The 16,684-nt window shown below is 36.6% G+C and overlaps 2 protein-coding genes and 1 long non-coding RNA gene across 14 annotated transcripts in view; 1 reads left to right on the top strand and 2 right to left on the bottom strand.

The window, feature by feature from the left end:
• The window catches only part of LOC103460809 (uncharacterized), a 61,334-nt gene that overhangs the window by 41,905 nt on the left and 2,745 nt on the right, over positions 1 to 16,684 (bottom strand). The gene's annotated exons all lie outside the window — the stretch shown is intronic.
• LOC145549066 (uncharacterized) lies at positions 8 to 7,126 on the top strand. 3 transcript variants are annotated; one of them, XM_081600364.1, is made up of 15 exons: positions 8 to 581; positions 1,120 to 1,534; positions 2,590 to 2,670; positions 2,768 to 3,145; positions 3,307 to 3,408; positions 3,590 to 3,822; positions 4,116 to 4,294; positions 4,402 to 4,495; positions 4,582 to 4,926; positions 5,021 to 5,138; positions 5,227 to 5,318; positions 5,401 to 5,515; positions 5,598 to 5,864; positions 6,003 to 6,179; positions 6,272 to 7,126. In XM_081600364.1, exons 2-15 carry the CDS (start codon positions 1,303 to 1,305, stop codon positions 6,472 to 6,474), a joined length of 2,616 nt encoding a protein of 871 aa, XP_081456490.1. In that variant the 5' UTR covers positions 8 to 581; positions 1,120 to 1,302; the 3' UTR covers positions 6,475 to 7,126. The 3 variants fall into 3 exon arrangements, with proteins under 3 accessions (XP_081456490.1, XP_081456491.1, XP_081456492.1); XM_081600365.1 differs by having other exon boundaries at positions 8 to 2,670; XM_081600366.1 differs by lacking the exons at positions 3,590 to 3,822; positions 4,116 to 4,294; positions 4,402 to 4,495; positions 4,582 to 4,926; positions 5,021 to 5,138 and having other exon boundaries at positions 8 to 1,534.
• LOC145549067 (uncharacterized) lies at positions 7,698 to 15,457 on the bottom strand. 2 transcript variants are annotated; one of them, XR_014084994.1, is made up of 6 exons: positions 14,296 to 15,457; positions 13,872 to 14,049; positions 13,414 to 13,776; positions 11,911 to 11,978; positions 11,373 to 11,416; positions 7,698 to 10,426 (listed from the first exon to the last, which is right to left on the bottom strand). XR_014084994.1 is itself a non-coding variant. In XM_081600367.1 (6 exons), exons 1-6 carry the CDS (start codon positions 14,494 to 14,496, stop codon positions 10,324 to 10,326), a joined length of 948 nt encoding a protein of 315 aa, XP_081456493.1. In that variant the 5' UTR covers positions 14,497 to 15,457; the 3' UTR covers positions 7,698 to 10,323. The 2 variants fall into 2 exon arrangements, 1 of the variants encoding a protein (XP_081456493.1); XM_081600367.1 differs by having other exon boundaries at positions 13,881 to 14,049.

Here is a 16,684-nt window from a genome sequence, read left to right as displayed (position 1 = left end):
ACAGATATCGCAACACATTCTCACTCCCAACTCGTCACATATTGACGTTTTTTCAGGTACCCTCGGCGTCACATATTGACGCCGAGGGTACCCCCTTGGCGTCAATATGTGACTTGAAGGGTTCTCCCATTGAATGTTGTACGGTTCCCTGAGCGTCCGATATTTACGACTTAGGAACGAATAAGATGACGTATCTATTTTTTAAAAAACCTTTATTTACAATGTGTGTGCTAGTTTGAACAGGATATTAATAATATTTACTACATAAACGTTCATAAAACTTTAATTTGGTATTTAAAAATAACTCAGTAAAATATAAAACCGGAGGGTTTTTGTTGTGGTTGTTGTTAGGTTGATTTAAAAGCCTTTTTTTTTTTTTTTTTTTTTTTAACTTGATTTAAAATCCTTTATTTTAAATTTACCAACTTAATTTAAGAAAAAATAAGAATTATTTTCTTTTGTGATTGCATGCAAACAGTTCTGTGAACGTTTTAATATTTTTGATTGAAATAATAAAAATAAGTACGTATCCGGCAAAAACCCATGAAGAAGAAGACGCTGACGTCATCGCATGCGACGCTGTGAGTACAAACCTGAATCTGTCCAAAATGTTTCTGTACTATAAAACTAAAAAATAACTAGAGTGTTGCGTTATAAAGTTGATGATCGCAGTTTTAGGACTTAATGGCAGTCGGACTGTGCCGCGAGTGGTTGAAGACATTTAGACACGTTTGTAACATTTATAAAAGAAATTTACCGGAAGAACTGGGCGGGAAGCTAGCTACATTAGCCTCTTGGAGTCCATAAGCTTCAACTGAACCTGCACTTAATACATTTAATTAGCCATGCTAGAGTCACAGAATTCTTTATAGTCATGCTTGTTGTAAAATTTGAGGATCGATATAAACGCCAGTGACCCTAGGCTGTAATGATCCTTAAAAGTTTGTCTATGAGCCCCTGTCTGTTTGCAGCTAGGCCATTTACTTCCAATTAAAACGAACTTGGATCATTACAGGGAAAGATCTCTCCACCTGTCTATTTTGTTTATTGCTGTTGCAACTTATAAAGAGAAATCAAGAACTTCCGAAATCTGAACATTTCTTTTTTTTATGTCAACAGGTTCTTCTTTGATCTCATCACCTCACGTATATTTCTGCTCTTTTATATAGCACCCACAAAAGGCACTTTTAAGAGCCACATCTGTTTTATCTGTTCATCATCTTTGTGTCCTTAATTTGTCTATTCTTAACTTGTCAACAGTACTGTCTGTCCGTCCGTCCGTCCGTCTGTCTGTCCTTCACCATGAGTGTCTCAAACATATCTGATCCATTAATGGTCCTAGATGCTGAGATACAACAGCAAAATATAAATCTCGAGCTTCAACAACTTGATGACTTGCTTGTTGAGCTTAAGAAAGATGAAGATCAAGTACCTATGCAGATACCTGAACCAACAGTAAGGTGGAGAAAAAGGAATAAAGATGGTAACAAACTTTATAAAAGGGCAAGATCAACAAGAAATCAATTACCTAAGAGTAAGTACTTCTTTCAAAACATGATCACTGACACATGTAGACTATTTTTTTACACATATTAGTAAATTAATGCTAATTGATACTTTGGCAAAATATATTTCTTCTAACAAGTAATTAATTCTGTTTGCTTTTACATCCAGAGAAGTGGATGTAAAACATTTATCTGTTAAAGGCTTGATATCTTTCCCCAACACAAAATTGTTTTTAATTATACGGTAAGAGTATGTTGACTAGAAATTACTCAATAACAAAGAACAGGTTAGTTATATAACAAAAATGAGGAGTTTTACTGTTTTGACACACAGTACAATGTGGTTGCAACAGAGTGAGTGCTTTTCCAGCAGTTGATGTACATGTATTTAGTCATAGCAGCCCCCCAGCACTTGTATTAATTTTCAAGTTTTTTTTTATTTTCTTTGATGTGGATCATCGGTCAACTCAATCATTTTGATCACCATAGTCACCTTGATTACTTTAGTCACCGTGAAAACTTTCTGCTTTCACCGGGGACGACTAAGTGTTGATAGTGCCAAGCACTTTTGACAGTTCATTCAAGTCATTGAATGTTCATTGATACAGTGATTCTGCCAGCTTTTATTGGACCTGCCCTCATTTAGCTACGGCAGCCCATGAGGTACATAACACACAAAAAAAAACTTTACAAAGTGCAAATACAGTTAAACAAAACAAAATACAAACCACCAGTTCTCATCAAAATAGAGAAATATTATTAAACAGTCTGCAACATCCTTTAAATAATTTACAAAAAATAGCCTACACATTTGGATAATTTAGGCAACATAATTTAAATGGTTCACTATCCATTAACCATACCTTATTACAAAAGGTTACAAACAAATGTGTTTTTCCTCCATTTGTCTGACAATCTAAATTACTTTCTTAATTTTTAGTTAATAGTTTCTACTACAAATTTGAATCTTGAGATATGGGAATTTAAGACAGTTATTAAATTGGAATTGGACATCCAAATGTGGATTTAAGTAAGATGTTAGATATACTCCTTACTTTTATATTTGTTTAATTCATTATTATAGCGTCCCACAGTGAGAAGACCAGATGTCCCTCTCATCCCTCTAACATTCAGTGTGAGGCTGCCTTTGCTCCAGAGACTGTTGGTATGTCAGTAGTACATCTTATTTTATTTTTTCTATATAATAAGCTTCTATGTGCTATACTTTTGTAACATCTAAAAAATGTTTTTATTTTTAAAAGAGTCTTTTCTACAAGAACTCCAGAGCTCGCTGAATGATGCTGCAGGTCAACCACTAGTGCCAAAAGTTCCTCTGGCTTCCACTAACTGGAGCACAAGAAAAAGCATATTTTCAGAGAGTTGGAAAGCAGAAAGACCCCGCCTGGTTAACACCATAGCAGCTCAGCACAGTGTGTCAGCCCCTTTTTGCCAACAATGTGGAAAAAATCCATCTGCACTTCGGTGTCGTGATTGCCTACCACACCCCTTCTTTTGTGAAAAATGTGATGTGATGATGCACACCAGACATGTCTTCCACAACAGAGAAACCATCATAGCTGGGTTCTTCCAGCCATTACCTCCAACTACCTATGTTTTAAATACAACTCTTTGCAATGATGGTAAGCTTTTTATTTGTACTGTTTAAACACTCTTCAGAGTGTTTTTCTTACTGTTAACTTTTGACTGTATTTTGAATGTTCTGTTTTTTTGTTCATCTGGTTCTACATATCTTATATGCAGATTATGTGAATTCATATTTTAAACATGTCAATCTCTTTAGCACGATTCGTACCTGTGGAAATCCCAGTTAGAATTTGTGATTGTCCATCAGAGTGTTTGAGGATCAAACCAGGAAAGGCAGTCACTGTGGTCACAATCAATGGTATGAATAACTTCATTTTTTTCATGAATCAAAACCAAAATATAATTAAAAACCAATGTTAGCAAAATGTAATTATTTAGTAATTTTTTTGCAGACCATAAGAAATTGTTTGTGACACAATGTCAACCTGACATTACAATAACCAAATATTACAACTTTTACATTTTGTTTGGTGTTTTAGGTCGTTATGATCTCAGCATGCCAGAGCTGGGTTGTGAGGGATGTGAGGCTAGTTGGACATGTGGAGTACATGACCTAAATTTAACTGATTACTGGCCAGCTACCCTTCACTTTTCCACTCTATATGCAACTGATGTGCTTTTTACATTTGAAGAAATGAAGATGGCAGCACCAGGTCTCTCCTGTCAAGCATTTCTAAAAATGTTGGGCCAACGAACTGTCCGCTTTGGCCGTGTGAGTACTTTAACGTACATATCCCAGATGGTCTGTCTGACTCCATTTTTGAGTGGTTATGTTCTTCAACATTTTGATGTCACTGGTTACATACACTTGAATCAATATCACCTCATTCATTCAGCATTCAGATCATCGGAAGTCCTGGTAACATCAAAATTGATTGAATGAGTTGTTTTTAGCAAAGGACACACCTAGAACTTGAAGAACACCTATTCTTGATGCCTTGGATTTGGTCACCTATGTCCTTGTGTAATTTTTCTTTTTTAAATTTGTCTCTCATCTTAAATCAGACAGGAAAGATCTCGGCTGACAGCTTCCTGAAAAGTTTTTTCGAGTGGGAAGCTGTAAGACATGAGTTAGATAAAATGTTAAGAAAGGATCCCTTCAAATGTCAAGCTTGTACCCCAGATATGCTTGCACTTTCAGTGGATGGAAACCGCAAGCATTACCGTTTCAAGAATGCATCAGGGTATTGTATAATGTGTGCAATATAACAATTCTTTGTATAAGTTAGTGATGTTCACTACCTGTGGACCATAACACCTATATAGTGTTTTTATTCCTTTTTTTCCCCAGATCGGAGGAACAGGCTATATTTAAGGACCTTTTCATAGCCAAGGATGAAGATGTAGTAAAATTTGTGGACTATATACACAAATCAACCAAACATGTAAGACTGCAGATTATAACTTTATAATGACAGTAACCTTATACCCTGTAATGACAGCATGTCTGATTTAATTTTATGCATTCTAGATTTCTGGAAGAGGTGTTTGTGGTGGGCAATGGTCAGCAGCCAGGGAGATGTCTCACAGATCCAGCAGCAAGCTGGACGAGGAGGGATTGGAGCTAGCAGTGTGTAGACATGGGGTCCTACTTTGTGCCCTGAACATGTATAGGGGTGAGATATTTGCATACCCCTTGTACCTGCAGCAAAGGTTGGCCAACAGACAGATCACATTTTTTTGCATGGATGTAACATGCAAGTACTGGCCATATCTTCAAAAAGTATCTAAAAGCTGTCCTGAGCTCCAACACCTGCTTCAAATGAAGCCATTTCTCTCAGTGTTCCATGCCAAAGCCCATGACTTCAAATGTGAGGTAAGGAACACTGAATAGCCATTGAATAACCTTGCATAAATGCATGAACATCTTTGACTGTTGAAATTGTTTGTGTTTGCATGCTTTTATTTAGGTTAAATGGAGTGGAGCATATCAAGAGGGTGCTGGTTTGACTCTAGGGGAAGAAGTTGAACAGTGCAATGCATTTCTTTCAAGGATCGCTGTTACGACAAAACATATGTCAAAAGCTGGTGAGAAGACCAAAGATTGGTTTCCTGAAATTATAAGTAACTATGATAACTGAAAACTCTACTATTGTGGGCTTCTTTCTGTTTACAGGACGGACAGACATGCTGACCCTTATGGCCATGCGCTGGAACCAGCAAAAACATGACAACTTGGCCACCTCACTAACTCATCGATACCAGAAGGTAGTGAAATATTTGATTTTTGTTCATTCCTATAATTGCTGTGCTCTGATTTTTTTTTTTTTACTTGAAATTGTCAATGCAGGCCACAAAAGCTCTTCAAAAACAGCATCACAATCTGGTGTCCTTAAAAACTGAGCTTTCAGTGACTGACATGCAACTTGATGACTGGGTCAATGATATTAAGAAGTGGGCAGAAGGTGAGCTTTTACAGATTAAAAATTAGAGTACATTCCAAAAGTACTTATATGTAACTGCATCTCTGTTATTTATCATCATCAGCAACATCTACAACAACTGATCCAGACTCGTTGGCAGGCAGAATCGAGGTTCTGGCTGCAAGCATCAAAAGGCGATCTCAACGTCTTTACAAAGACACAGACGGAAACAAAGCTCGTGCCAAGGCTCGTCGCAAAATACAACATGAGAAAAACATTTTAGCATTGGCTTTGGAAGAATACAACAAGACTGTTGCAGGCACAGAAGCACTGTCTTTGGAAGACATCCTGTCCGGCGACACAACATTACCATGGCAGCAATCACACAGTGGTATGTAAACATACACTAATATGTTTTATACTGTCATCATACCTGACAGATAATGTCAGTACATACTCCAGGTGTAAACCTAAACTCAATTACAAATTCAAACTGAGTTGATTTGTCTTTTTCATGAATGTATTTCAGACTCTGTCAGTCTTTCCACAAAAAGAAGGGCATTCGATGGCCTCATGAAAGTAAAGAGACTGGAAGAGGAAAAGAGCATCCTTGTAGGAGAGATGGACCATCATTGGAAATCTCTATTATCCCAAGAAGACACTCTGAAGGACCTTTCCCACCTGTCATCGAGAGGCAAATTTAAAAGTATGTGTTTAAGAGATGTATAAACATATTAATAGTTAAAGCATCTAAAAAAATGTATTAATTGTTATTTTTGCTTATGTTCAACTTTAAAGGTCCGTCCTGTGCCCTAACCGATGAAGGTCTAAGAGGTCTCCATAGCATCATCCTTAGAGAGCTGCAGCACTTAAAACAGATGAAGCTGCAGGCAAGAGAATATTATCTACAGACTTTGTCTGGAGCAGAGAGTGTTAGCTTTGACGATACTTCTGATGATGACTTTGATAGTGACTCAGAAGCTTCTGATAATAGTTTGTAATCATTTCTGCATATACAGCTGACAAAGACCTGCACTGGTGTGACAGTGTTCAGCTCCTTCTGATTGACTGATATGTCACATGTAAGGTTTGTTTGCTTATAAATCACCAAAACATACCATCCACTTTGTTGTTATGCTTTCATGTTTACAAATTGGTATTGTTTCATTTTGTTTATCCTTTTTCTTTATAAATAGTTAATATGTTTGTGCCTTTTTATTTTCTACAAAGGCTTAATAGAGCTGTGATTACATACGCTGGCATGTCATTCTTTTTTTTTTCACTTTTGTTTCTGAGTGTCTACTGTATTTACATGTAATAGTAAAAGTGATTTTTCTGTATGTAATTGTTTTATTTCCTATTTTAACTATAAATGGAGTAATAACTTTTGTGTTTCTGTTTAGCAGTTTAAAAAATGCCTACAAGACTACACTTAGCAGTCCCAGTGATTCTGTACCATCATAACAGAAACATATTTCTGGATGTTCTAATTTTCTTTTCCTTTTTTATGAACATGTGCAGCTCTGAGTTATTTCTGAAGTCAATGAAAAAACAAAGTGTATAGTGGTTGAACGATTTCTTGTCTTTGGTGACATCGGCGCTGTTCCAATTTTTCTGACAATTTCAGTATTAAAAAGAAAAATGAGTAACAAAGTTTTAGTACTTGTCAGTGATAATTTAGTACTCATGGTTCTGATTTTTAATGAAATGCATTTACACAAAAATGGTCAAGCATGATTTAATAAACTAAAATGGATCTACCTTTGTGGACACTTTACTAAGTAGGATATCTGATGAATTTATTATTACTGAATAAATTAATTTATTACTGGCTTTATTAAAAGCCAGTAATGGAGCACATTAAAATGTTTGTAAAAAAAACTGATTTTAAGAAATTTGTTTTTCAGCTTTTATGTACTTTTTGAGAACATTTTAAAATTAGTTATAATTGCATAGATAGATTATTTTAAAGACATACATACAAATAAAATGTATAAAACTAAGGCCATGTGATAATATAAGTTGATTTGTAACAGATGCGAGAGCCTCCATTATAATTGTTCTCATAAAAGCGAGCCAATACAGTTCTGCTGGATGTTCCTCTTGTGTTGCGGTGCAACTCAGAAGATAAAGCACACTTCATGCCAGGTGTTGATTATAAAACTCCAATAAGTTATTTTCTGATCCTCCATCTTAAAAAGAAAAAACAAATGAAGAAGGGACAGAAGGTTTAAAATGTTCATTTGGAGCAGATACATTTTTTGTAGTGCGTCAGACAATGATGGCTTTTAACCATTCCATACCATACCAACTTTATTTATGAAACATTTTAAAACAACCACAGCTGATACAAAGTGCTGTACATTAAAAGACAATATAACAATAAAAAAAATAAAAACTTACAATTTAAAAACAAGAACGTACAATTAAAAACTAGATCGTGCTTGATTTGAAAGCCAAGTAGAATAGATGGGTTTAAGACGAGCTTTAAAAGTGGACAGTGAAGGGGCCTCTCTGACCTGCAAAGGCAAGTCGTTCCATAACTTAGGACCCATGACAGAGAAAACCCTGCCCCCTCTAAGCTTCCTCCTAGATATTGGTACCTCCAAGAGCAGCTGATCTGCTGACCTGAGTGACCGATAGTGTATTTAGGGGTGAAGAAGCTCAGAGAGTTAAGCCGGGGGAAGATTATGCAGTGATTTCGAAGCAAACATTAGAATTTTTAAATGAATCCTAAAATATAGAGGCAGGCAATGAAGTGAGGCCGGGACAGGAGTCACATGCTCCCTTTTTCGAGTTCCTGTCAAAAGTCGTGCAGCAGCATCCTAACCAGCTTCAGTTGTGAGAGCACCTAGACATGCAAAGAGATGTTTATAGAATGTACATCCTTCTGCTTCATGGGCAAATAAATCTGACAATCATCCCATGTATCCTAAGGATAGAACCCAGAGGCAGTAAATAGAGAGAAAAGCAGAGGGCCCAAAATTTAGCCCTGCGGAACACCATAAGGCATTGAAACATCAGATGATTCAGAGTCACTAAGTGCATTTTATTTCAATACTGTAGTCGCCAAGCTGAAATTTTTTTTTCTGTACAATAAGAATATTTTTGAGATCGGGTAACATTTCAAAAAGGTTTATTTACAAAATGAAGTAATCAGAAGTCGATAAGACCTGATGCCGCACACACTCCACAGCAGGAGAAAATGATCGCAGAAGCGCATCAACTGCGCAAGATGCTCCAAAGCGCCTGCTCCAGAGATCACAAATTATACTCTTACAGATATTTTTCTTATATTGATTGATAGTGATGTTTTTAGACTACCATTTGATGTGTGATTAGTTTGATTAGTTTTCGCTCTGCACTTCCAACGATCTATGATTTAATTTCTTTCCTTCTTCAACAAAGACTGGTGACTAATCCTCTATCTATGAAACACATAACATAGCTTCACACACTACTGCAAGTGTAGAGGAAATCAATCGGTTGTAGAGTTAATCTGGCTTCATGCCTTCAAGACAATACATATGGCAAACTTGACCAACTTCGAACGGCGGCCAGCTTGACAGGCACTGAGAAGGGCAAACGCAAAAAAAAGTTTATAAATCCCTTTATGACTCTTACTATAACAAATGCACATTTTGACTTCAGTTTGAGGGAACATTTCAGTTTCTCGTTGACCACTAAATTGATTTCACAACCGACACATAAAGTTGTCAAAGATAATTTGTGCCCTGTCCCCCGAGATAGTCTTGTAAGGTACAATGTGTTGATGGAGCGCGATGTGTCCCTTTATTCTTTTACTCTGTCTGCCGTACAATGGCTGAATTCCATTTCAAATTCCCGCAGAGCAGCCGTGTAAGAATTTAGAAGTTTGCGGAGCTGTGATGTTTCAAAAATATTTTGTGTGGTTAACTATATTTCATTATGGAAGATCAGGTTTGAAAAAGTTTTCTCCTCAAGGTACTTTTGTCTAAACAGCTTTATTTAAACTGGCGCTGATAACATTGGATCATTTAAGGAAATGTAGCCAGCAACATCCGGGACTTAAAAAAGGACTTCTTTTGGTAGTTACAGGTCAGAGCAGGAATATATAAATGGTTAATATATATATTACAGGCTTAGTAATTAATGTGTGTTCTTCAACATGTGCATGACATTTGCAACATAGGTTTATTTAAATTTATATATGTGTGATGTGTTATATGGTCAGTTGATCTGGACATTAAAAAGGTATTTTAATGTCCACTTCATCAGTAACTGCACTTAAAGCAGCTGTGTTCAAAAATAAATGTACTGCATTTGAAAGCAATTTTATTAAAGCATTTTACAAATACAATATTGATAGACAACATACATGATACAAAAAAGCAGATGGTGAAATTATAGCTTCTTGGCATAAAACACTTCCAAGAAGTTATATTGAAATTAATGTTTTTTTAACAAAATTTTATGGACTTGAATTTGGAATTCCATATCAACCTTCAAAACACTCAAAAACAAATGTGTAAAATGCCATGTTTAAAGGATTTAAGACTGTCAACTTTTACTATGTACAAACAGTCCTATTCAAAATTTTAAACCTCTATACAGGCAAAGTAAATAGTTCATGCAGTGACTCAGCCAGTCACAGCATGTCTTAAGGCTTTTACAGAATATGACAAAAACGTATCAATGAACAGCCCAAGATGATCTTATTACTACTGCATTACAACAGTAACATTTATTTCAGTGAATGACAAAAACAATATAAAACAAAAAACGTCTCACTAAAGTGAAACTGCAGTTATAGAAAAAAATGAAAATTAGAACTTTGTAATACAAAGAAAAAGAAAAAAGAAAAAGCAACATCATCCTGCTTGTTTGTTGTCTGAAGGAAGTGGCTCTTCTTGGGGGACAGCAACATGTGAGAACTGACATGCAGGTTCCCATGTGTCTTCCCAGATTTTCCCACTAGAAAAGATGAACAGTAAAATCAAGTTATGGAATTTTTATGTACTGCAAGGTAAACATTTTTCTCTTTCTAAAAGAGAGTTTCTGGAGCCAAATACTTTTCCCTGACTAAATCACCCCCTGCCCCAATTAACAGCTTATTGGGACACAACAGGATCTTGTTGTGTCCCAAACAATATTATCTTGAATTATTAAGTGTCCGATGACAAACTGACTGCACAGTAATTTCACCACTACACAAACAAGAAAAATCTCTCATAGTGGTTTAGTTTTTGAAAAAATTCTACCAAAAATCCTAACTCAAAGAAAGTGACAGTTTCAGATTTAATTTCCAGCTTGTATCAATTATAAAAAGAACAGTATTAAATAATTTCTAGGACCATAGTGCCTTTTCATAATATAATAAAGTAAGACTGTTACCTTCAGTTGTTATACAAATGTTGTACATATCAAATAAGACTTAAAAGAAATGTCACTTTGTCATTTACACACTTTAATGTATAGAACCCAGGAAGAGTAGCCATGTTTAAGCCAATGTCTACTGGAGACCCATTTTCAAAATGGGTCACTGTTTCTCTAAGAAGCACCTCCTCTTCTGACACTGGCTTTAGGATGTCATCACACCTTCATTAAGTGGTTTACAGCCATTCTCAGTAGCGTTGGACTGAGAAGCAATCCCCAAAATGAGCTCAGCAGAGCTGGTCCAGCAGGCGTTTGCTAATTGCAGCTGCCATTAGCCTTAAGGGATTGCATCGGGGGAGGTATGCTTTGTAGGGCGCCATCTCAGCTAGACTGAAAACCTAAGGAAAAGCTCTTGTGACAAAAGGCCACAAAAAGCTTGATGACATTATAACGTAATATACATCTCCAAATTTTACATTTCCATTATATTTCCCCATGACATAGCAAGATTATATTTCTAATAGGTGCAAAAAACACTTCTCACCAAGCAGAGCAGGGTAACCAATGAATTTTTACTTCCTCTTTTCCCTAGACAGCATATAAAATAAAAGAGAAATCAATTAATTAAAGCAATCATCAAAAACATGTCCATAAAGTGTTTCTAAAATACTTAAGCGTGGAAGGAGTCTTCAGTCAGTATTGAAGGATGAGTGGTGAATCATGGCTTTTATAATAAAATGCCTAATTATGTGATTTGGTGTTCCATCTCTATGCTTCTGTTACTGTGCCAATGCTGACTTTTTTGTGAAATTGTTTTGCTCTGACTTATTGTAATGCCCCTTTTTATCCTTATAATAAAAAAAGAAAAATAGAAAGCAATTGAGTCTTGAGAGTAAGTAAATATGATCAAAAAGTTTATGAGTAAACAAATGTGCTTATTTTAGCAGACCAGTCCCAATTATCACCCCTCCCCCCATCTACTCATCTCCACATGTGGCAATGTCTCTTGGTGTATCATGGCATTTTTGACTAGGGTGGGAATGTACTTTGAGAGGGTGTATTAGTAACAATTTTAGTCTTACCGCATTTGTCCTATGCCCGGTGATTGAGTCAAAGAGGAACACCTTTTGTCTACTACATTTCCGGCAACCTTAATGACAAGAAAAGAAAAAAATTATAAAAACAAAACATGAAATACAGCCAAAGTGTGCACAATGAAAAACTGAAAACTAGTGTGGTGACTTTTAATCATTCTAAACTTTAATCTTCTTTACATGGACTTACACATTTTCTCTAATTATTTCAGAGGTTAAAGTTATATTATTAGTAGTTAAATATAACTAATTTTTAACTACTAATAGTTAAATATTATTTAACTATTGGCCAAAGAAATTGAAAAATAATACTTAAAGTGTAACTAAACCCAAAATAAGTTTTGTCACTTATAAACTGTATAATTATTTTCTGATTCTGTGAAAATTTTGACACTTCAATACTTGACTCCTCAAGTTGGTAGTTGGGTTTTTCTAATAGTTACAGTGAAATTCATTAACATTAAAATATGAAATAATACCACAGCCATGTCACCCAGCACTCATTCTGGTATATGGCGATCTCTTTCAGTCCCACTGCCCCACACGGTGCAGTGGGGCAGTGGGGAGATGAGTTGGAATAGCAAGTGTTGTAGACTGTATTGATAGTAGCATTATTCTCATTTGCAAATGTTTCTTTGTAATATTGACAAAATTGGAATGGGCCTGCTCTGCTCTGATTACTGCCAAAGGAATTCTGCAGGACAGACAACTGTTAGACTGACTGTAGGTCTTTTTAGGAGCAAGGGGGAATCTAAGCATCCTATGCTGCTTGCTCATGACAGAGCAATGCTGATTTAAGAGTCTCCAAAACAACAACAAAAAAGAGTTGCTACATATACCACTAGATGTTTTGACCAGTCAGTAGAAGAGTCAGGAAAAAATCAATGAACATAGCAACAAAGTGGATAAGCTTTGTCGCTATCTTTGTTAATCTCCATCTCCAGCAGTGTATTTTCCTTCTCCCCACTTGTGTAAAATTTGCAAAGGCTTGGTTTATGATTTCAGGACAGTTAGTTAAACTTGTTTAACTAACAAATACAGTGTACTTGTCCACAGGTTCACAAACAAGGTCAAGACAAGCATCATTATTAATTGAGAATTTGAAGTTAGTATAGCTGAAATGTACATTAAATGCACAGTGGCACAGTTGATAGAAGAAGTTCTGGTTTTGATTCCTGGCCCTGGGTCTTTCTGCATGCGTGGGTTTTCTCCGGGTTAATTGGTCTCTCCAAATTGTCCCTAGATGTGTGTGTGTCTGTGTGTCTGTGTGTGTGTGTGCATGGTTGTTTGTCCTGTCTGTCTCTGTGTTGCCCTGGTCACCACCCTGGACAGACTGGCGACCTGTGCAGGGTGACCCCCTCCTCTAGCTGGAGATAGGCAGCAGCAGCATTTTAGTGCTGAACTCCTTAAGTAGGTAGTTGGTCCCCCCGGTGTAAGAAAATCAATGGATGTAAAAGCAATAGTCACAGGACTGAGGAAAACAAAACTTACGCTTTCTCTTCTTACTGTCAGTGTCACATAGGCCACCCTGAGTTGATGAGATGGCATTAGCAGCAGGTGATTGAGATGACTCCTGATCTGGCTGGTCTATGGGAGAGGCAGCTGGAGAGGGGCTTCGGGCCCTTTTCGTCTGGAAAGCTGATGAGGATGGAACAATAGGAGGAAGAGGAACAGGAACCAGATCAAGCACAATCACAGTTTCTTCTTGGTTTTGTGGTGAGATCTTTATCTGCTCCTCAGCTGTGGTCTCCTTTGGTTCATTAATGAAGTCCTCAGCGTTTTTACCAGTCAATTGCTCTTTGTGTGTAAAAGCATCTTCTGTAGAGGTTTGGGGCTGCACTGGTACAGGTGTGCCTAGGAAAGACATAATTTTAAAGAAAAAATACATAAGTATTGCTCGCTCTCTGATATAAGGCACTACAGGTGTACACACTCTCACACAAACATACATGCATTACCAACAGAGAGAAGAAATTCATAAGCCCTCTGCATCTTATCCAAAAAATTTTTTGTAGTATCCGTGGTCTCCAAATGTGTAGTTATGTCAGCAACCCACTTGCTTGAAGATGATTGTTGCTTCGCGAAAAATAAAATGGGCTTGAAGCCTAAAGCATGGAGTTTGCGTACCTGCGATTGATAAGAACATGTAACAAATTACTTAAACACACCATCCTATTAGAGCAGTTGTTTTTCATCTTTAGCAACATATTGATAAAATAATTTATATTTTCAAAGTCATGTGTGTTTTGTGGTGTTAACATCTCAACTATTTCATATGGAAAAGTCAGAGAAGAATGTTTAAGTTAACAAGAGGAGTACGGGGTACATTTTGCTCATTAACAGAACTTTTTCAGTCTAAAAATGTATACTTACTGCGATTTGTGCAGAATATATTACTCTGGAAACGTTTCTGTTCTTTAAAACAGCTTCCCTCCACTGATCGTCAAAAATCTGCAGCTTTTCTTTTAGATTTTTTTTGGTGGAAAGACTCTGGTGGCAGACAAAACAAGTTTTTCTGTTTGCCTGGTTAGGCGTTTCACACTTTGGGCATGGCCTGAATTTGGGCCGTGTCATACTTAAAAAACAATGGCAAAGTGCAAAAAAAACAACAACAAAACAACAAAGACTTCAGATGGAGAAACAAACAGACAGACAGACAGACGGACGGACGGACAGACAGTACTGTTGACAAGTTAAGAATAGACAAATTAAGGACACAAAGATGATGAACAGATAAAACAGATGTGGCTCTTAAAAGTGCCTTTTGTGGGTGCTATATAAAAGAGCAGAAATATACGTGAGGTGATGAGATCAAAGAAGAACCTGTTGACATAAAAAAAAGAAATGTTCAGATTTCGGAAGTTCTTGATTTCTCTTTATAAGTTGCAACAGCAATAAACAAAATAGACAGGTGGAGAGATCTTTCCCTGTAATGATCCAAGTTCGTTTTAATTGGAAGTAAATGGCCTAGCTTCAAACAGACAGGGGCTCATAGACAAACTTTTAAGGATCATTACAGCCTAGGGTCACTGGCGTTTATATCGATCCTCAAATTTTACAACAAGCATGACTATAAAGAATTCTGTGACTCTAGCATGGCTAATTAAATGTATTAAGTGCAGGTTCAGTTGAAGCTTATGGACTCCAAGAGGCTAATGTAGCTAGCTTCCCGCCCAGTTCTTCCGGTAAATTTCTTTTATAAATGTTACAAACGTGTCTAAATGTCTTCAACCACTCGCGGCACAGTCCGACTGCCATTAAGTCCTAAAACTGCGATCATCAACTTTATAACGCAACACTCTAGTTATTTTTTAGTTTTATAGTACAGAAACATTTTGGACAGATTCAGGTTTGTACTCACAGCGTCGCATGCGATGACGTCAGCGTCTTCTTCTTCATGGGTTTTTGCCGGATACGTACTTATTTTTATTATTTCAATCAAAAATATTAAAACGTTCACAGAACTGTTTGCATGCAATCACAAAAGAAAATAATTCTTATTTTTTCTTAAATTAAGTTGGTAAATTTAAAATAAAGGATTTAAATCAAGTTAAAAAAAAAAAAAAAAAAAAAAAAGGCTTTTAAATCAACCTAACAACAACCACAACAAAAACCCTCCGGTTTTATATTTTACTGAGTTATTTTTAAATACCAAATTAAAGTTTTATGAACGTTTATGTAGTAAATATTATTAATATCCTGTTCAAACTAGCACACACATTGTAAATAAAGGTTTTTTAAAAAATAGATACGTCATCTTATTCGTTCCTAAGTCGTAAATATCGGACGCTCAGGGAACCGTACAACATTCAATGGGAGAACCCTTCAAGTCACATATTGACGCCAAGGGGGTACCCTCGGCGTCAATATGTGACGCCGAGGGTACCTGAAAAAACGTCAATATGTGACGAGTTGGGAGTGAGAATGTGTTGGATATCGATATGTTTCCCTTACCGCCCTGCACCTCAGGGAGTTTAAAATATAAAAAATTTAAAAAAAAACGACGTTCACATTGCGCAAAATTCTGAAACATGGGAAGCGGGCAAAACGGAGCGACGAACTAGATGTGAATTAGGGCATAAAAACAGAGAATCCGACGCTGAACAGTGAAAATTCAACACATGATGTGAAACACATGACGATTAAGCGGCGCAGCAGGTGATGAGTGAATATTACTGATAGTCAATAAATGATCAAATAAATCTAGCAACAGTAAAGAAACTAAAGTGGACATAGCAATAAACCAAGAGAGGATAAAACTAATCAAAGGAAACTAAATGGAAATGAACGAAGAACAAAATGCAAGAATAAACTAAGAAACTAAAGTAAATACGGAGGAATAAACTGGTATGGCAAGACCTTTCGATCAATAATTAATACAGAGACTGTATGGCAAGAATAAACAGACATTATTTCCAGATAAAATGTAAAATAATATTGTTGAAGTGCCATGGGCAGGGGTGCAACTACACATTATTCAAGTGGATGCGAAAACATGAATCGCCCCCCCACCCCCCCCCCACGAACGAGCGTAGAAACACATGCTCGCCTCCCCCCCCCATCAACCCCCCTCCTCCAGACGCCGATACATTTAGGGAAAACTTGCTACATTTACCCTGTTATGTGCGCGAGGTGAAGGAGCGTAAGGCGCGCTGAAGTGTACGGGAAAACATAATCGGTGCGTCGATTCATAACATCTACAATAATGATAGTAACATTAATAATAAAATAATTGTCAGTGCAAAGTAGCCTACAAATTCTT

This window comes from Poecilia reticulata, chromosome 19, assembly GCF_904066995.2.
Source record: "Poecilia reticulata chromosome 19, P_reticulata-male-v2, whole genome shotgun sequence".
Classification (NCBI taxonomy): Eukaryota; Metazoa; Chordata; class Actinopteri; order Cyprinodontiformes; family Poeciliidae; genus Poecilia; species Poecilia reticulata.
The sequence above is the reverse complement of the archived record's forward strand: the minus strand, read 5'-3'. Positions and strand labels throughout refer to the sequence as shown.

Coding starts and splice junctions, on each gene's coding strand:
- LOC145549067 (XM_081600367.1), bottom strand. CDS start 14,496: ATGACACGGCCCAAATTCAGGCCATGCCCAAAGTGTGAAACGCCTAAC. Junction 14,050..14,295: donor TATATTCTGCACAAATCGCA/GTAAGTATACAT, acceptor TATCAATCGCAG/GTACGCAAACTCCATGCTTT. Junction 11,979..13,413: donor TGACAGTAAGAAGAGAAAGC/GTAAGTTTTGTT, acceptor CTTGTCATTAAG/GTTGCCGGAAATGTAGTAGA.
- LOC145549066 (XM_081600364.1), top strand. CDS start 1,303: ATGAGTGTCTCAAACATATCTGATCCATTAATGGTCCTAGATGCTGAG. Junction 2,671..2,767: donor CTTTGCTCCAGAGACTGTTG/GTATGTCAGTAG, acceptor TATTTTTAAAAG/AGTCTTTTCTACAAGAACTC. Junction 6,180..6,271: donor ATCGAGAGGCAAATTTAAAA/GTATGTGTTTAA, acceptor TCAACTTTAAAG/GTCCGTCCTGTGCCCTAACC.